Source organism: Bos grunniens, chromosome 20 (assembly GCF_055505025.1).
Source record: "Bos grunniens cultivar Pamir isolate PY7600 chromosome 20, Bosgru_T2T1.0, whole genome shotgun sequence".
Lineage (NCBI taxonomy): Eukaryota > Metazoa > Chordata > Mammalia > Artiodactyla > Bovidae > Bos > Bos grunniens.
The window spans coordinates 48,457,369-48,478,641 of NC_141184.1; the positions used below are offsets into that span (position 1 = coordinate 48,457,369).

A 21,273-nucleotide genomic window follows, 5' to 3' on the forward strand; every position below is an offset into this window, starting at 1 on the left:
GTCAGTGATGCCATCCAGCCATCTCATCCTCTGTCGTCCCCTTCTCCTCCTGCCCCCAATCCCTCCCAGCATCAGAGTCTTTTCCAATGAGTCAACTCTTCGCATGAGGTGGCCTACTATGGGTCTAACCTAGAGAATGTTTTAATTGAAAATGATGTGTAATTGAAAAGAATGTGTAGTATGTGTATTTGGGGGATGTAATGTGACTGATTTCAAATCAGGAAAGGAGTACGTCAAGGCTGTATATTGTCACCCTGCTTATTTAACTTACACCCTGCTTATTTAACTTACACCCTGCTTATTTAATTTATATGCAGAGTACATCATGTGAAATGCCAAGCTGGATGAAGCACAAGCTGGAATCAAGATTGCCAGGAGAAATATCAATAACCTCAGATATGCAGATGACACAACCTTATGGCAGAAAGCAAAGAACTAAAGAGCCTCTTGAAAGTGAAAGAGGAGAGTGAAAAAGTTGGCTTAAAACTCAATATTCAGAAAACGAAGATCATGGCATCCAGTCCCATCACTTCATGGCAAATAGATGGGAAAACAGTGGAAACAGTGAGAGCCTTTATTTTGGGGGGCTCCAAAATCACTGCAGATGGTGACTGAAGCCATGAATTAAAAGAGACGCTTGCTCCTTGGAAGGAAAGTTATGACCAACCTAGACAGCATATTAAAAAGCAGAGACATTACTTTGCCAGCAAAGGTCTGTCTAGTCAGAGCCATGGTTTTTCCAGTAGTCATGTATGGATGTGAGAGTTGGACCATAAAGAAAGCTTAGCGCCAAGGATTGATGCTTTTGAACTGTGGTGTCAGACTCACAAAGAGTCTGAGCATGAATGTCCTGAAAATACCAATTAAGTCTAACTGTTCTAATACGTCATTTAGGATCTCTGTTGCCTTATTGATTTTCTGTCTGGAAGATTTGTCTACTGATGTCAGTGAGGTGTTAAAGTCTCTATTATTGTATTCCGATCCATTTCTCCCTTTAGGTCTGTTAGTATTTGTTTTCTATATTTCAGTTCAGTTCAGTTGCTGCTGAGTTGTGTCCGACTCTTTGTGACCCCATGGACTGCAGCATGCCAGGCTTCCCTGTCCATCACCAACTCCCAGACCTTACTCAAAGTCATGTCCATCGATCAGTGATCCCATCCAACCATCTCATCCTCTGTCATACCCTTCTCCTCCTGTCTTCAATCTTGCTCAGCATCAGGATCTTTTCAAATGTCAGTTCTTCGCATCAAGTGGCCAAAGTATTGGAGTTTCAGCTTCAGCATCCTTCCAATGAATATTCAGGAATGCTTTCCATTAGGATTGACTGGTTGGATCTCCTTGTAGTCCAAGGGACTCTGAAGAGTCTTCTCCAAAACCCCAGTTCAAAAACATCAATTCTTCGGCACTCAGCTTTCTTTATAGCCCAGCTCTTACATCCATACATGACTGCTGGAAAAACCATAGCTTTGACTAGATGGACTTTTGTTGGCAAATTAATGTCTCTGCTTTTTAATATGCTGTCTAGGTTGGTCATTGGCTTTTCTTCCAAGAAACAAACATTTTTTCATTTCATGGCTTCAGTCACCATCTGCCATGATTTTGGAGCCCCCCAAAATAAAGGCTGTCAGTGTTTCCATTATTTCCCCGTCTATTTGCCATGAAGTGATGGGACTGGATGCCATGGTCTTCGTTTTCTGAATATTGAATTTGAAGCCACTTTTTCCACTGTCCTCTTTGATTCTCATCAAGAGGCTCTTTAGTTCTTCTTTGCTTCCTGCCATAAGCGTGGTGTCATCTGCATGTCTTAGGTTATTGATATTTCTCCTGGCAATCTTGATTCCAGCCTGTGCTTCATCCAGCCTGGCATTTCGCATGATGTACTCTGCATATAAGTTAAATAAGCAGGGTGACAATATACAGCCTTGATGTACTCTTTTTCCTATTTGGAACCAGTCTTTTGTTCCATGTCCAGTTCTAATTGTTGCTTCTTGACCTGGAAATAGATTTCTCAGGAGACAGGTCAGGTGGTCTGGTATTCCCATCTCATTAAGAATTTTCCATAGTTTGTTGAGATCTACACAGTCAAAGGCTTTGGCCTAGTCAATAAAGCAGAAGTAGATATTTTTCTTGAACTCACATGCTTTTTCAATGATCTTGAGTTATTGGCAATTTGAATATTGGCAATTTGATCTTGGGTCCCTCTGCCTTTTCTAAATCCAGCTTGAACATCTGTAAGTTCATGGTTCATGTACTGTTGAAGCCTGGCTTGGAGAATTTTGAGCATTACTTTGCTAGCATGTGAGATGAGTGCAGTTGTGCAGTAGTTTGAACATTCTTTGGTATTGCCTTTCTTGTGGATTGGAATGAAAATTGACCTTTTCCAGTCCTGTGGCCACTGCTGAGTCTTCAAAATTTGCTGGCATGTTGAGTGCAACACTTTTCACAGCATCATCTTTTAGGATTTTAAATAGCTCAATTGGAATTCCATCACCTCTACTAGCTTTGTTCATAGTGATGCTTCCTAAGGCCCACTTGACTTCACGTTCCAGGATGTCTGGCTCTAGGTGAGTGATTACACCATCGTGATTATCTGGGTCGTGAAGATCTTTTTTGTATATAGTTCTGTGTATTTGCCACCTCTTCTTAATATCTCTGCTTCTTTTAGGTCCATACTATTTCTGTCCTTTATCGAGCCCATCTTTGCATGAACTGTTCCCTTTAGTATCACTCATTTTCTTGAAGAGATCTCTAGACTTTCCCATTCTATTGTTTTCCTCTATCTCTTTGCACTGATCACTGAGGAAGGCTTTCTTCTCTCTCTGTGCTATTCTTTGGAACTCTGCATTCAAATGGGTTTATCTTTCCTTTTCTCCTTTTTCTTTCACTTCTCTTCTCAGCTATTTGTAAGGCCTCCTAAGACAACCATTTTGCCTTTTTCCATTTCTTTTTCTTGGAGATGGTCTTGATCACTGCCTTTTGTACTATGTCAGGAACCTCCATCCATAGTTCTTCAGGCACTCCGTTAGATCTAATCCCTTGAATGTATTTCTCACTTCCACTCTATAATCATAAGGGATTTTATTTAGGTCATACCTGAAGGCTCTAGTGGTTTTCCCTGCTTTCTTCAGTTTCAGTCTGAATTTGGCAGTAACAAGTTTATGATCTGAGCCACAGTCAGCTCCTGGTCTTGTTTTTGCTGACTGTATAGAGTTCTCCATGTTTGTCTGCAAAGAGTATAATATTTTTATATACTTATATGTTTTTACATTTATAAGTATTTTAAATATTTAAATATAATTTTAAATATAAAAATTTATATTTATAAATATGTATATATTTATATAAATTTAGATGCTCCTATATTGAGTGCATATGTGTCATTGAATGTAATATCCTCTTCATGTATTGATTCTTTTATCATTATGTAGTGTCTTTCTTTAGCCTTTTTATGGCTTTTGTTTGGATATCTGTTTTGTTTATATGAGTGTTGCATCCCCCACTTTATTGTCATTTTCATTTGCATGAAATACCTTTTTCCATCTCCGTACTTTCCGTCCTTTGTCCTGGAGTGTCTCATTGGTTTCTTAAAAGAACTAGGTTTTGGCTTCATTGAGCCACTATTATATTTCTGTTTCCTCTTGCATTATTTGTTGTTTTTAACATTTTTTTAAAGATATATTTATTTTTATTTATTTATGGCTGTACTGGGTCTTCATTGCTCTGCACAGGCCTTCTCCACTTGTGGTAAGTGGGGGCTACTCTTGATGCAGTGCATGGGCTTCTCATTCCAGTGGTTTCTCTTGTTGTGGACCACAGGCTGTTGATGCATGGGCTTCAGTAGTTGCAACTCATGGGCTCTAGAGCTGGCTCAGTAGTTGTGGCGCACAGGCTTAGTTGTCCCCCCTCATGTGGGATCTTCCTGAACCAGGGATTGAACCTGTGTCTCCTGCATTAGTGGATTCTTTACCACTGAGCCACCAGGGAGGTCTGCTCTTACCTCCTTTTTTTCTCCTTTATTCTTGTGTGATTTATTTTGTTGTTTTTCTAACGTTCTTACTAGTTGAGATGGATGTTTACCTAATTAATTTTCAGTTCTTATTGTATAAAAATTTAATTTCTGATATATATCATTTTATCATACAATTCTAAGTATTTCTAAAGTTCCATTGTAATTTTTCTTCTTTGAACTGTTTTGTATAGAAGTGTTTTAAAAATATATTTCCAAATGTAAGAGAATTTTAAAATTGTATAATTGAGTTACACTATCATATTAATTTTCAGTATATATAGTGATTTGCTATTTTTATAGACTATACACCATACAGAGTTAGTATAAAATATTGACTATATTCCTTGTGCTGTATATTACATCCCTGTAGTTCCTTATAACTAGTAGTTTGTACCTCTTACCTCCCCTTCACCTATTTCATACCTTCCTCACCCTTCTCCCATGTGGCAAACCACTACTTCGTTTTCTATATCTGTTCATCTTTTCTGTTTTTGTATATCTGTGGACATGTTTTATTTTTTAGATTCCACATATAAGCAAAAATATACAGTATTTGTCTTCTAGTAACTTTTAATTTGATTGCATTGCAATTACAGAATTTTGTGTATGTGATACTGGTGTTTGAAATTGTTGAATTTACATTTTGGCCTTCCATGTGGTTGGTTTTTATGAACATTCTATTGAAGAATGTCACTTGTTTGATGTTTTTAGTTCTGTGGATTTTTACAGTGTTCTGTGGATGATTGTAATTTATCTGTTCTCCTTTGACTGTTTTTCTTGGCTGTTATAGACAGTGCTTATCAAAACATTTTTATGTGTATCTGTGTTACCGTGTGAGTATATCCACAGGAAAAATTATACTAGTATATTTTCAAAAAGTATTTTCTTTTAAAATTAGGATCAAGATTGATCTAGTTTATAGTTTCAGTGTTGTATATGATTCTGCTTGTTTCCCTATGTCCTTGACTAGTCTTGGTATTAAAAAAAATATTTATTGGAATATAGTTGCTTTACAATGTTATGTTAGTTTCTACTGTACAGTGAAGTGAACCAGTTATATATATATATATTTCCACTTGTTTGGATTTCCTTTCCATAGAGCAATGAGTTCCCTATGCTATATAGTAGGATTTTCATTAGTTACCTATTTTACACATAGCATCAATAGTATATATACATGAATCCCAGTCTTCAGTTCATCCTTCCCCCCACCCCTGCCTCTTGGTATCCATATATTTGTTTTCTATGTTTGTGTCTCTATTTCTGCTTTGCAAATAGGTTCATCTATACCATTTTTCTAGATTCCACATTTATGCATTAATATATGATATTTGTTTTTATGACTATTCATTCTCTATGACAGTCTCTAGGTACATCCATGTCTCTACAAGTGACCCAATTTCATTCCTTTTTATGGCCGAGTAATATTCTATTGTCTGTGTGTACCACATCTTCTTTATTCATTTCCTCTGTTGATGGAACTTTTGCTTGCTTCCCTGTCCTGGCTTTTGTAAATAGTGCTGCAGTGAACATTGGGGTGCATGTGTCCTTATGAATTATGTTTTTCTCTGGGTGTATGCCTAGTGTTGGGATTGCTGGCTCATATGGTCCTTATGTTTTTAGTAGTTTTTAGGAACCTCCATATTGTTCTCCATAGTGCCTGTATCAATTTACCTTCCCACCAACAGTGTAAGAGGATCTCTTTTCTCCCCACACTCTCCAGTATTTGTTGTTTGTAGACTTTTTGATGTTGGCCATCCTGACTTGCATGAGATGATACCTCATTGTAGTTTTGATTAGCATTTCTCTAATAATTAGTGATGCTGAGCATCTTTTCATGTGTTTGTTGGCCATCTGTATGTTGTCTTTGGAGAAATGTCTGGTCTTCTGGTGGTGGTTTAGTCACTAAGTCATGTCCAAGTCATGTCCAACTCTTGCAACCCCATGGGCTGTAACCTGTCCATGGTATTCTCCAGGCAAGAATACTGAAATAGGTTGCCATTTATTTCTTCAGAGGATCTTCCCAGCCCAGAGATCTAACCTAGGTCTCCTTCATTGCAGGCAGACTCTTTACCAACATAGCTATGAGGAAAGCCCATTTAGGTCTTCTGCTAGATTTGTATTAGCAAACTGTTCAAGTCAGTCATGGTTGGGAAAAGTACATTCTTCTTTTGATTTTCAGTGTCTTTAATTATGACTGAGAGTCAGCATTTTTTTTCTTTTGGAGGACTACCTATTCTTATAGCCCATTTTTCTACTAGTCTACTCATCTTTCTTATTGCTATGTAAAATTCCTCCTATGCCATGTGCACGGCACATTTAGATGGTTTAAAGCTTACTTACCACCAGGATAGTTTTTTGTTATTTTGACTTGCTTCACATGTTACTTACTTTAGAAATGGGTGATGGATCATCTCGAAGAGATCATTTCATGAGAAGTGGATTTGCCTCTGGGAGGAGTTTGGGAAACAGAGGTAAGTATCTTTCTTTAATCATCTATTATAATAGCTGAATAGTGGAATGAATAGAGGCTTTTATGGTTGTTTCAGTTCAGTTCAGTCACTCAGTCGTGTCCTGACTCTTTGCGACCCCATGAATCGCAGCACGCCAGGCCTTCCTGTCCATCACCAACTCCTGGAGTTTACCCAAACTCATGTCCATCGAGTCGGTGATGCCATCCAGCCATTTCATCCTCTGTCGTCACCTTCTCCTCCTGCCCGCAATCCCTCCCAGCATCAGGGTCTTTGCCAATGAGTCAGCTCTTCGCATGAGGTGGCCAAAGTACTGGAGTTTCAGCTTCAACATCATTCCTTCCAAAGAACACCCAGGGCTGATCTCCTTTAGGATGGACTGGTTGGATCTCCTTGCAGTCCCAGGGACTCTCAAGAGTCTTCTCCAACACCACAGTTCAAAAGCATTAATTCTTTGGCTCTCAGCTTTCTTCACAGTCCAACTCTCACATCCATACATGACCACTGGAAAAACCATAGCCTTGACTAAACCAAAGCCTTTGCCTTTGTTGGCAAAGTAATGTCTCTGCTTTTGAATATGCTATCTAGGTTGGTCATAACTTTCCTTCCAAGGAGTAAGTGTCTTTTAATTTCACAGCTGCAGTCACCATCTGCAGTGATTTTGGAACCCCCAGAAATAAAGTCTGCCACTGTTTCCACTGTTTCCCCATCTATTTCCCATGAAGTGATGGGACCAGATGCCATGATCTTAGTTTTCTGAATGTTGAGCTTTATGCCAACTTTTCACTCTCCTCTTCCACTTTCATCAAGAGGCTTCACTTTCATCAAGAGGCTTTTGAGTTCCTCTTCACTTTCTGCCATAAGGGTGGTGTCATCTGCATATCTGAGGTTATTGATATTTCTCCCGGCAATCTTGATTCCAGCTTGTGTTTCTTCCAGTCCAGCGTTTCTCATGATGTACTCTGCATATAAGTTAAACAACCAGGGTGACGATATACAGCCTTGATGTACTCCTTTTCCTATTTGGAACCAGTCTGTTGTTCCATGTCCAGTTTTAACTGTTGCTTCCTGACCTGCATATAGGTTTCTCAAGAGGCAGTTTAGTGCAAGGTAAATCTGATATAACTTAGTGTATAGTAGACTTTGTTGGGATGATGAATTTTTTTTTCAATACCAGTATTCTTTTCACTGTTTTACTTTTTAAGATAGTAGAAAATAGTTGAATTGATTAGATGGGTAGATTGATTAAAGAGAGTTGCTTCCTAGAGCAGCTTCCTAGAGCTTCTGCTTAATGTGTTGATGGTTTTTGTTCCCATTTGGCATGGGAGGAATGAGAGAAACTCCAGAGACTAGAATGTGAAGGACCTCTTTCTTAAGTTTTATGTTTCTCATGAAAATGCAGTATGTGAAACAGTTCTGTTAGCTCGCTAGTATTAAGAGGTTGTTTTTTCAAAATTCAAAGTTTTTATTGTCACTTTTAGAACAACCAGCACTAGATTTGACAGAAAATGACCCAGCAAAATACTTTCCTCCATTCCATTTTTAGATTTGTTGTTAAAATGCTGAAAATATTCTCACTGTATTTTAGTATAGTGCAACAAAATATTATTAGAACCTCAAATGGTCATATGAATTTTTAAATAAATTTCTTTTATGGGATGCCGTAAGCTAAGGTTAATAGTTTTAAATATACATGATACTTATTCTTGAATTTATTAAATGTTAGTTTTTGAAAAACTTTGGTATTTCTATATATTTTTATTCATTGGCAACTGAAAGTTGGTCTATGGTATTTCATTTGCTACTTGGAAAACTTAATTTTTTAAGATAGAGTTAACATAAGTGTGAATTTTATGCTTTGACATATTCTACTAATGAAATTTGTTGAAGATACATATATATTTTTTTGTTTTTAAGCCTGCATATTAAGTAAGAAGCATTAATGTTTTGGACCATGTAGTTGTACTTAGAGAGTCAAGTGTGTATTTTGTTTGCTACTACTAAGAAGTAACAAATACCTTAATATGACACTCAGGGAACTACTTAATATTTGGATATATTTTAAAATCCTAATTTAGAATGATATTTTTTGATACAGACTTCTAAACATTGTTGAATAGAGCCTTTTTAAATGAGAAAACCATCACTGAGATTTTACTATGAATTGTTATATTGTAGATTTAAATACATTAAATTTCTGATCAAAACTCTCTGTGAACATTGATACTTTAAAAAGTTATTTTTGAAAAATCTGAAAAAGGATGAATATATGTATATGTAAACTGAATCACTTTGTATACCTGAAACTAACACAAAATTGTAAATTAACTGTACTCCGATAATATTTAAGAAAAGAAAAAAGTTATCTTTAATACTGCATATAATCCTGGAAATTTATAGAAGAACCACACCTATCCCAAATGATTCAGTTTAACATTCTAGTTCGTTTCAATCTCTATGGTATTTTTTTTCACAACTTGGATATATCTAGTAACGTGGTTCTAAAATTGACTTTTAATTACCTAACATATATATTGACTAGCTTTTTATCTTCTGTGAAGTATGGCCTGAAAAGCCTTAGCTTTCTGAATCACATGCTTTTTTAGCATCTGATAAAAATACTGATAGTTGCATATACACAGTTTTACATGTGGCATTAGGAGTTTCACAGATCTCTTAGCTCCTCTGTATTAGGATATTACAGATGTAGGGAAGATAATTTGTGAAAATAACAAGATAATGATAATTATCCCAGTGATAATTTAAAGTGGCTATTTATAATGTTTTGGGTGCTTAAGTTTATGTTTTAAATAACTGTGCTGCTTAGCATAGAAACTCTGCCCTCAAAATTCTTAATTTAGTGGTAGAGAAGCACATGGAAAGAAATATTGCTTAAAAAGAGATACACATAATATGCTGTGGGAATGTGATTGATGAATTGATTACAGTTGGAGGACTGAAGGAGGACTTCACAGAAGAGGTGGGTTTTGAATCAGGCTTTTGAAGAGTGAAAAGAATTTTGCTAGGAAAAATAGGAAAGCAAGGAATGTCATGCTGAAGGAATAGCATGTAGGAAATAGAATATATTAGAAGTTCACAGTGTGGAGTATGGGAAGTTGTTTTACGAGTTAAAATGTTGGGTGTTCAGAGTTGTATCAGTCAGTTCAGTTCAGTCGCTCAGTCGTGTCCGACTCTTTGCGACCCCATGAATCACAGCACACCAGGCCTCCCTGTCCATCACCAGCTCCCGGAGTTCACTGAGACTCACGTCCATCGAGTCAGTGATGCCATCCAGCCATCTCATCCTCTGTCATCCCCTTCTCCTCCTGCCCCCAATATCTCAGAGTTATATAGTGGGATATTGCCGGGGTCCAGCCCCGGTGGACCCAGGGAATTTGAAGCGGGGACGGCGTTGGCGAGGATCAGGAAACAACTGCTTAATTAAACTTTAATTAAGGATATAAAGAGTAATGGAATAAGGATAGCTCGGTGAGGAAATTCAGTGGAGAAAAGAGGCTGAATAATTCAGCCAGAAGGTAAGAGAAAGAACGACATGGTGAGACCAAGTTTCGGTGAACAAGGCCCGCACTTTATTTTCCAAAGTAGTTTTTATAAGTTATGCATAGAGGATAATGGGGGAAGGGGTAGAGTCATGCAGCAAGCCAGGCTTTCTTCCTGCGAACTTATCATATGCAAAAGCTTAGGTGATTTGCATCATCTTCTGGCCCGGAGGCCTGTTAACATTTTAAGACCCTTTCTTCAGAAAACTTATTTTTCTCTAAAGGTGACTGGTCAGGAGCCACCCTCCAAAAGCATTAGATAAAGTTGCATTCCTACAGAGCAAAGGTGTGGTGGGCTATAACAAGAAAAAGAATTAACTCAAGGGTCCCAGGTTACAAACATTAAAGCTACTACTTATACCAATTATATTAATCAATACACTGCCAGGGACACAGCAGGTAAGGGATATGGAAACTTAACAGCAAACATTGGCCCAACAAGTGAAAAACCCTTCACCAATACAATTTCTAATCAATCTTTTAACTACTCAAAGGAATCTGTGTTTAGACAGTTTAGAACATCTCCTGCCTCTCACAGTTGGGAGGCTCTGAACAATCACATGTTGCCGGAAAAAACCTATTCATGCAGGCTAGAGGACTTCCAAAGGAGTTTGTAGGTTAAACACTGTCACACCCAGGAATTATTAACTGGAGCTGTAAGCTAACTCTTTTTTCAGAGAGGTAGTGGGGGACAGCCCCCTGTAAAGTCAGAGGTGTAGGTGAAAGCACAAAGCAGAAAGTAGGCAGACTCTGGTTTTGGGTGTAAATGCTCGAAAATTTCCAGGGGGACCCCTGAGGCTCGATCCCGCCTTTGCGTATGCCGAGCCTCCTTCCTCATGACCTTTGTCATGGGCAGAGTTCCTCATGCTGGCTCCCGGCAGTGATAGAATTCCAGTTGAGCTATTCCAGGTCCTGAAAGATGATGCTGTGGAAAGTGCTGCACTCAATATGCAATATGCACTCAATATGCAATATGCTGGCTCCTGGCAGGATATAAAACTAAGAAGGTTGATATAGGGAAATACTATGGAGGAGTGGGAGATAAAAGGAAATGGTATTCTTAGCATTTTTTTGTTATTATATAGCTCTTTCTTAATTCTAATTTTAAAAAGTAGATTGAGAGTGATTTAAGTACTGGAAAAATGAATCGGGACTTCCCTGGTGGTCCAGTGACTTAAGACTCTCTGCTGCCAATACCAGGGGCCCTGGTTTGATGCTTGGTCAGGGAACTAGATCCCATATGCTGCAACTAAGAGTTCTCATGATGCAACTAAGACCTGGTGCAGCCAAATAAATAATAAATATATTTTTTAAAAATGAATAAATAATAATTAAAGGACAAGAGTATAGAATTTTCATTAGCAGTGACTTTCACATAGAGGTATGTGATCTATCTAAATAGCTGGATCTATCAAGGTGAGGTTTCAATATATAGAAAATCAGAGTTGAATAGAGTTCAATTGTAGAGTTGAATTTCCTGGTTAAAGTTCTCTAGTAAAATAGCAACTAGTTGAGAGCTGTATTTCAGCAATAGTATATTTACATTTTTAGTTTGGTATAATGTAAGAATTTTTAAAAAAGAAGTTGCAGGTATATTTTAATTTTATAAGTTCCTGTAATACTCTCTCCTCATCCTTGTAAGTTCCCTTACCACACAGATTCATTTAATTCCTAGTTATTGATGACACACTTGATTTTATACTTTAAAAAGTTTTAATTTTATCTGAACTTTTTCAGATCCTGGTGAGTCTAATAAAAGAGAGAATACGTCCACAGTGGGTGGTTTTGGAGTTGGAAAGAGTTTTGGAAACAGAGGTAATCTGCTTATGATGTCTTTCAATTGAAACTTAAGTGACATCTTATAGTCTTTGAGTTCTGTTTCCTTTTAAGTGTGTGCCTTTCCCAAGAATTTATGGAGATCACAAGGGAGTGCTTTCACTTTCCTAATCATAGTTTAGAGCAACACTTTATGCTGCTTTGGATGTGTTTGCTATTCTGTTTAGTTCTCTTGTTTTCCCTTTTAATAGCCATGCTACTTGCTGCAGCATCTCGTCAAATTGCTTTACCCCACAGGTGAACCCCACGTCTTTTCTCCTGTACTCATGATTTCCTTGCCCTGCTTCTGCAACAAGAGATCTATCTTACACTTCCAGGGGTGAACCTGAGTTTCCATCTGTACTTGAACAAAGAACCAGTGGTGGTGGTTTAGTCGCTAAGTTGTGTCTGACTCTTGCGACCCCGTGGACTGTAGCCTGCCAGGCTCCTCTGTCCATGGGATTCTCCAGGCAAGAATACTGGAATGGGTTGCCATTTCCTTCTCCAAAAGAACCAGTAGAAGTTTTGAATTTGCATTTTGTTTCTAAAAAAATTTAAAAACTATAAAGTAGAACTTACATAGAGTTTAAGATCAAAACCAATAGTACGTAGATGGAAGACTTCTCAAGCATTTTGGAGACTCAGCACTTGACTTTTCTGGGAAAGGTGTATGGAGGGAAAGGGGCAATTGTAGAGGGCAGTAGAATGTAATCCTTTTCTGAACCAACTTCAAAGATTGCAAATATTTAAATGAATAAAATAACCAAAAAATCTGTTTTGTTATATATAATCTTTTTGTAGGGGCTGTCTTTATTTTGAAATTATATATCTGCTTAAGGAAAAAGTGTTATCCATTCATATATAGAGGCCATATGGCCTCTATATATGGATACTTACTTTTTTATATGCTAATTATATATTAAATGTCTCTGAAGTTTAATGCTGGAACATGAGATTTTGTTGAGCCTGAGATGTTAAATGACTTAATATGTAGACACCTTGCATATAAATTTAATGTCTGTCAAAGAGTAATTGATTGGTCTCTGTACTATTGAAGCTGTAATTTAATATATTTTATTTAAATTAGATCATGATTGATAGACATTGCATATTGACATTTAAGTTACATTATCTGAGTAACTTGTAGTTACCTAGGTACCCTGAGTATCACTTCAGTAAAGATCATTTTATTAAGACTAATATTTTTAAAAATGTATGATATATTACTGATGGATGCTTTTAAAGTGAACTTTAGAGCTACATCTATATGTTCCAGAGATGCATAGATCTAGACACAAGGTTTTATTCAATGAGAAATTTGAAAGCAGACTTTGGTGAAAGATTGTTTTTAAAATTTTATTAACAGAAGTTGGCAGAATCTCCTTGATACTGAGAAGGGAAAAATGATATGATATTGGATTGTAATTTAGTTGTCCTCCAGCAGATGAGAGTATAATTCATAAAATTCATAAAAATTTGATATTTTGAATAGAAAGTACATAGTGGTTATAGTGAGATAGGCACACGCATACCCATGTTTCACTCATGTACATATGGAGGAATATGTAACATTTTAGGTTATATAAGATTGGCTGGTATTTTAATCTTAAACTGACACAAGGCAGAAGTTGGCATACAATGCATATGCACTCATCACTATTTATATATATAGTTGTATGTGATTTATACAGTTTTAAAGGGACATCATAACTGTCAGTCCCTGTAAGGTGTGTGTTTCTCTGTTTCTCTTTCTTCTGCAGAAGAAATTGGTTTTTGGTCATTTGATTTAGGTAATTGTTTTCAGAAATTTGCGAGTTTAATTTTATGTTTTGTGTAGGTTTTTCAAATAACAAGTTTGAAGAAGGTGATAGCTCTGGTTTCTGGAGAGGTAAGTTCACTGTTTTTTGTAGTGACTTAAGAATTTAGTGTCTAGAATACATGTTAAGGAGAAAATATAATTAAGTATCTTAATCTGTTCCAGCTCTGATTTATTTAAACACAGTTTTATAAAGCAACTATCAGTCAGTTCAGTCGCTCAGTCGTGTCTGGCTCTTTGTGACCCCATGCACTGCAGCATGCTGGGCTTCCCTGTCCATCACCAACTCCCAGAGCTTGCTAAAACTCATTTCCATCCAGTCAGTGATGCTATCCAACCATCTCATCCTCTGTCGTCCCCTTCTCCTCCTGCCTTCAATCTTTCTCAGCATCAGGGTCTTTTCTAATGAGTCAGTTCTTTGCATCAGGTGGCCAAAGTATTGGAGCTTCAGCATCAGTCCTTCCAATGAACATTCAGAACTGACTTCCTTTAGGATTGACTAGTTTGGTCTCCTTGCAGTCCAAGGGACTCTCAAGAGTCTTCTCCAATACCACAGTTCAAAAGCATCAATTCTTTGGTGCACTCAGCTTTATTTATGGTCCAACTCATATTCATACATGACTAATGGAGAAACCGTAGCTTTGACTAGATGGACCTTTGTCAGCAAGGTAATGTCTCTGCTTTTTAATATGCTGTCTAGCTTGGTTATAGCTTTTCTTCCAAGGAGTAAGTGTCTTTTAATTTCATGGCTGAAGTCACCATCTGCAGTGATTTTAGAGCCCAAGAAAATAAAGTTTGTCACTGTTTCCATTGTTTCCCCATCTATTTGCCATGAAGTGATGGGACCAGATACCATGATCTTCATTTTTTGAAAGTTGAGTTTTAGGCCAGCTTTTTCACTCTCTTTCACTTTCAATAATAGGCTCTTTAGTTCCTCTCGGCTTTCTGCCATAAGGGTGGCTTCATCTGCATAGGCAAGGTTATTGATTTTTCTCCCAGCTGTCTTGATTCCAGCTTGTGCTTCATCCATGAATTCTTCTGGCCAGAATACTGGAGTGGGTAGCCATTCCCTTCTCCATAGGATCTTTCCAACCTAGGTCTCCCTTATTGCAGGCGGATTCTTTACCATCTGAACCACCACGGAAGCCCCAAAGCAGTATCAGTTCAGTTCAGTTGCTCAATTGTGTCCGACTCTTTGTGACCAAAGCAGTATAGGCAGAGCCTTAACCAAGAATTCAGCCTTCCTAATCTGGGCTGTTGTCATCTATCTTAACTAATCTATGAAGTACAACTTTTGAATGCTGTGTTACCTTAAGAAAAAGAGGATAGTAGAACAAGTCAGGAAACAAAATTTCACTTTATATATAAATACAATTTGGGGCATGTAGGCACTTATTCAGACTCAAATAAGTATTTACAGTGGAAAAGGATTCCTGAGACTGGATCACTGCTAAAATCAAAGACATTTATGTGGTTTGAAGGTACTGACACTCTGGTTTGGAGGAATACAGAAAATGGTGAGAATAGAGTATTGTTAGCAGAAGATAGACTACAATAATTAATAATACTTTCCCAAGAGAACCTGATTGAGGAGATTTGAGTGAGGCCCTGGATCCTGTATTTAAAAGCCTCCCTGCTGACTCTGATGCCTCTTTCATTTGGTAACCACTGATCTATGGAGTCTTTATAACTTCTCTGCACACAGATGTATAGTGTATTTTGTGGTTATTTTTCCCGTATCTTGTGTCCCTTAGCTGGTCCAGTATAGTAATAAGGAGCTCAGATTTTGGAATCAGACACCCGGGATTTGAGACCCAGATCCTTCTCTTCCTGTCAGTTGTATTATTTTAAAAAAGCATGTTTAACTTTGTATTTCTTTTTTTCTGTTTATAAATTGAGGATAATACCCACCTCATAAGGTTTTTGTGAGGATTTAAAAAGTTAAAATAGAATTCATTTAGAAGAGTGTCAGATGGATACTGTTTTATGTGTTATTATTACATTATTTTTCTATAATTAGTAGATTATAACTGATCTTGGGATCATTATCTCATTTTTGTTTGTGCTTAACTTTATTTTTAACTCTACAGAGATTATTTTTTAATAACTTTTTATTTTGAAATCATTTGACTCAAGAAGTTTCAAAAATAGTACAGAAGATTTCCTTCAGCTTGCCTCTAATGTAATTGTACTCCTCACCCAGTTTCTCCTAATGTCATTAGCCTATTTTAATTCCCAGTGTGGTCAAAATAACTGTAAGTTTGTTTGAGGAGAACAGTTGGCCAAAGGTTATGTGAGGTGGGTTTTCTTTCATATATGACAATAAATGTTAGCTACCATCATCATTATTCCAGATGATGATGAATTATTATATCATCAAATAATAATTCTATTATTCCAGATTATTCTAAGAATCTTTCCAGAATTCTTTCTTTCCTCTTCAACCCCCTTGTATGAAATCTTTGCTTCTGAGAAGGTTGTCTTGATGTTAAATGACTCTTTAGGAATATTGTCAATTGTTGATGTCAGCTCAAGTAGGAGCCTGCAACAAGAGCTGTGGGTCATTGTTTATTATAAATCAATATTAATTGAGTAGATTAGTACTTTTGTACATAAACAACTGATAGCTTTTAATCTGTCGAGCCACATATGTCATCACTGGGACCTAGTTCTCTGGCACTAAATGTTAGTGATATGTACAAAGATTCCTTGAAACCATCTTGGTATTTTCCAAATATGGGTTTATTGGAATCTTCTAGAAAGCTTAAAGTTATTACTGAAAGTTATATCAATAAGGTATAATTTTTTAATTTAGAAAAATTGTTCATTCCTGGATATCACTCTGCACATTCAAAATGAATCTCTCTAGGGTGGGTTCTGATAATTTATTTTTAACCAACTTTCCTGATAATTTTTAGTCATCCTTCAGTGTAGTGATCCTCATACTACTATGTATAAACTCTGGTAATGTTACTTAATAATGTCACTAAGGACAGAAAGCCGGGATGTCCCCAAATGCTTCCATTAGGATGGATAGGGAAAAGTTTGTATATTAAAAAAACACTATAATGCCTCAGGTTTATTAAGAAAGACAATTTACAGATTAATGATGACATTATAAATACAATAGTTATGCATTTCTGAGATCCGTTTGACTACTCAACTGTTCAGATATTTCTGAAACTGTTTTGTGACATTTATGAAATTCTTATTTTTTGGCTGTGCTCAGAACTTGACAGATAACATGCTTAACATTTAGTATTTAGGTATATTAGGTGATTTTTAAAAAGAATTGACTGAATAATGTGTTTGTATTTTGTTGTTATGGTGATTTTAAAATTTAAAATTTTGTTCATATGTTAGCTTATGAATATATTTTTTCTCAGTAATTTCTCTTGTGATAGTACTATTTAGATACTACAGTAATATAAATACTGCAATAATTATTTAGATGCTATTCACATGTTAAATTTTTATTCAAGAATCTAGTATTGACTGTGAAGATAATCAAACACGGAACAGAGGGTTTTCCAAGAGAGGCGGTAAGGACCATGTTTTGGAACAACTTGTACTTAAGACAGAAATTAAACTGAAAAATTGATTTTGGAAGAGCTGAAAGAAAAATTCTGGTGGTGAAAACCTTTCAAGAAAAATACTTTGGCATATCCTTTATGCTGTTAATATTTGAGTTAATATTCAGTAGGTGTCTCTCCTTCTGCTTTCTGATGTCACTCGATTTGTCTTTTCCTAAGACCTCCAGAGTGTTCTATGAACTACAAAAGGTGGGACTGTGTGAATCTTGGTCATTCACAGTATAGATAAACTGGGATGTCTTTGTCTCTGAGTAGGAACATTGGAGATATGGGGGAAGGGAGAAGTTGTAGATTAATTACCATACTTGCTAATCCTGCCTCTGCTTGAGGTGAGATGGTATAAAAATTATAGTGCTCAGTTCTGGATTATCTATAGGCAGACATGTTAAAATAGCAACAATATCCATGAAAAACCACAGTGAACTTATAAAATTGCTACAAGTGTGCAAATATATTTATGATAGAACTTTAGTGTTTGGAGCTGCACTAGATACATCATAGTTTTTGCTGCAACTTGGAGATATCGTTTTCCCTTGCCTATTAGATGATTGGCTCATTGAATAGATCATTGAATAGCAGGCCTTCCTAGTGAAGCTGAGACTTGCTGTGGATTTCACTATAGCCTTGGATGAGTTGTGAGGGGCGGTGGGTAGGAATTTGGTGGTGAATCAGTTCAGTCGCTCAGTTGTGTCTGACTCTTTGCGACCCCATGAATTGCAGCATGCCAGGCCTCCCTGTCCATCACCGACTCCTGGAGTTCATTCAAACTCACGTCCATCGAGTCGGTGATGCCATCCAACCATCTCATCCTCTGTTGTCCCCTTCTCCTCCTGCCCCCAATCCCTCCCAGCATCACAGTCTTTTCCAATGAGTCAGCTCTTCGCATGAGGTGGCCAAAGTACTGGAGTTTCAGCTTTAGCATCATTCCTTCCAAAGAACACCCAGGACTGATCTCCTTTAGAATGGACTAGTTGGATCTCCTTGCAGTCCAAGGGACTCTCAAGAGTCTTTTCCAACACCACAGTTCAAAAGCATCAATTCTTCGGCGCTCAGCTTTCTTCACAGTCCAACTCTCACATCCATATATGACCACTGGAAAAACCATAGCCTTGACTATATGGACCTTTGTTGGCAAAGTAATGTCTCTGCTTTTCAGTATGCTATCTAGGTTGGTCATAACTTTCCTTCCAAGGAGTAAGCGTCTTTTAATTTCACAGCTGCAGTCACCATCTGCAGTGATTTTGGAGCCCAGAAAAATAAAGTCTGCCACTGTTTCCACTGTTTCCCCATCTATTTCCCATGAAGTGATGGGACCAGATGCCATGATCTTTGTTTTCTGAATGTTGAGCTTTAAGCCAACTTTTTCACTCTCCTCTTTCACTTTCATCAAGAGGCTTTTTAGTTCCTCTTCACTTTCTGCATAAGCTGAGTCTTTAATGGCAATTGTAGGGGGCCCTGCAATGATGGGGCGGACATTTAGTTAAGAAATAGACTCGTCTTTTAACATTGCTCTCCTTCCCCCTTTAACAAGGAGTTTTGACACTAATGTTCCTAAAACATAGCTCTTTTGGTTTTCTGCAGAACAGTGGCTATCTTTCTTACTATTCAGTTTTCTTTAAATCATTTTAATTCATATTTAAGTGCAGCAATGAAAAGCCAGTTGCAGCTCTTTGTGCTTGATCCTGGCTTATTGACTAGTGTAGGTTGTCTAGTAGGGTGTCCCTGATTGCTATTTTCTTTAGATGTATACATTTGAAGGTAGAAAACTTGTGTGTGACACAGTGGTCACTCAGTAAATACAGATGTGTGTGTAAATAGAACCGTATCTAAGTTTATGTTGAAGTGTGATGTCATACAGGAACAGGTTGGTGCATATGTCATAAATGTATACAGCTCAGTGATTTTTCAGTAACTGAAAACACCTGGGTTCTGTGTTTTCCCAAGCACGCAGATCAGGAGTAGAAACTACTAGATCCTCAAAAACCCCTTTCATGCTCATTTTTAGTCATTAGCACTGCCCTTCCAGTTAATCTCTATTCCGACTTCTAGTAGCATAAATTTAAAAAAATTTTGTATTTAATATAAATGGAATCACATAGTATATAATATTTTTGTGGTTAGCTTCTTAATTGTGAGATTGTCTTATTGTTGGTTGCAGTTGAAGATCATTATTGCTATATAGTGTTCTTTTGTTCTCCTGTTCTGCTAATGATGTGTACTTGGATTTTGTACAGTTTTGGACTGTTCTGAAACTACTGCTCTGAACATTCAAGTACATTTCTTTTGGTGACACTTGTTAGTGTTTGTCTTTTTGACTATAGTCATTTAATGGATATAAAGTGGTATCTCATTATGGTTTTTTATAATTGACATATAGTTGATGTATAATATTTTGTAAATTACAGGTATCAAAACATAGTGATTCATACTCCACTTATAGTTATTATGAAATGTTGGCTGTATCCTCTGTATTGCACAACATATCCTTGTATCATTGTGATTTTGATTTGCATTTCCTGATGACTGTGATGTTGAGCAGCTCTCCATGTGTATATTGGTCATTTGTATATACAGATCTTCCAGATAGAAAATCAGTAAGGCAACAGAGATCCTGAATGACGTATTAGAACAGTTAGACTTAACTGATATTTTTAGGACATTCAGTTCAGTTCAGTTGAGTCACTCAGGCTCTCTGCGACCCTGCGGACTGCAGCACACCAGGCTTCCCTGTCCATCACCAACACCCATAGCTTGTTCAAACTCATGTCCATTGAATTGGTGATGCCATCCAACCATCTCATCCTCTGTCGTCCCCTTCTCCTCCCACCTTCAATCTTTCCCAGCATCAGGGTCTTTTCCAACAAGTCAGTTCTTCACATCAGGTGGCCAAAGTATTGGAGTTTCAGCTTCAGCATCAGTCCTTCCAATGAATAGTCAGGAGTTATTTGCTTTAGGATTGACTGGTTTGATCTCCTTGCAGTCCAAGGGACTCTAAAGAGTCTTCTCTAACATCACAGTGTTTATAGGTGTCACTTTTTCTTTTTAGTCATTTTTAGGTTTTGTTCGCAAAGCAAATAGTGGATTTTTTTTAAAAAAAATAATACCTTTTATCTATTTACTGGTAAAGTTGAGCATTTATAGGTCAAATACAGCATTTCTCTTTAGTAACTATCTGTTGATGGCTTAAAATATTAAAGTCATTGAATTATGCAAGGCTTAAATTAACTTGGCCACCGTGTCCCCAAGATTTCTTTGTTGGTTTTTGTGTCGTTTGTGTGTTTGTGTTTTAATATTATAGGTTATCAAGACGGAAATGATTCAGAAGCTTTAGGATCGTCCAGAAGAGGTGGAAGAGGTAGTTTCCGAGGTTGCCGTGGAGGATTTGGTCGAGGAAGTCCAAGTTAGTAGTGGATTGCAAATAGTGTCCTTCATTTATTAAAGAAATGATTAAAAATAATACCTATCACATATAAGATTGTTATGACTATATGGGGATGGTTTAGTATAGTGGCTGGTACATAATCACTTACGCTATGTAAAATATTATTTTGTAGACACATGTAATTCCTTAGAGATTAAATGAGAATATGTGAATCTTTCTAACAGTTTGTGTGATGCAGTTCTTTAATATTACATGCTGTGAAGCATTTCAGAGCTTTGATAAAGATGGCTGACCTTACAAATAAGTGGCATTCTGATGACTCAGCCTCCCATTATACCTTCTTATACCAGTGTGATTTCTACCTAAATTTTTCCAGTCATCTTTCCTTGGTGCTAAGATATTGTCTCCTGAGGTCACTTTTGGAATGCATATCTCTCTTAACAGAGGAGAACAGAATAGTGAAACTAAAAACATAAATGATTTAATAATTTAATAGATGTGTAGCAGATTAGTGAATTGTCACTTTTTTAAAAGTGAAGAGATCCAGAGGGTTGCTGTTTAAGACTGATAAAGTTTGATTTGAGTGCAGTGGGTACCAAGGGATGCTATTCTGGAGAATAAGCAGTA

The 21,273-nt window shown here is 37.0% G+C and overlaps 1 protein-coding gene across 9 annotated transcripts in view; it reads left to right on the forward strand.

The window, feature by feature from the left end:
• Positions 1-21,273, forward strand: part of DDX4 (DEAD-box helicase 4) — a 66,604-nt gene that overhangs the window by 18,066 nt on the left and 27,265 nt on the right. For 4 of the 9 annotated variants that reach the window (XM_086361770.1, XM_086361763.1, XM_086361764.1 and 1 more), the window contains exons 4-8: positions 6,406-6,483; positions 11,778-11,855; positions 13,693-13,743; positions 17,154-17,213; positions 20,563-20,664. In XM_086361770.1, the coding sequence (XP_086217896.1) occupies positions 6,406-6,483; positions 11,778-11,855; positions 13,693-13,743; positions 17,154-17,213; positions 20,563-20,664 (369 nt within the window). The remainder of the gene's footprint in view (positions 1-6,405; positions 6,484-11,777; positions 11,856-13,692; positions 13,744-17,153; positions 17,214-20,562; positions 20,665-21,273) is intronic. The other 5 variants (XM_086361767.1, XM_086361768.1, XM_086361771.1 and 2 more) reach the window with 2 other exon arrangements.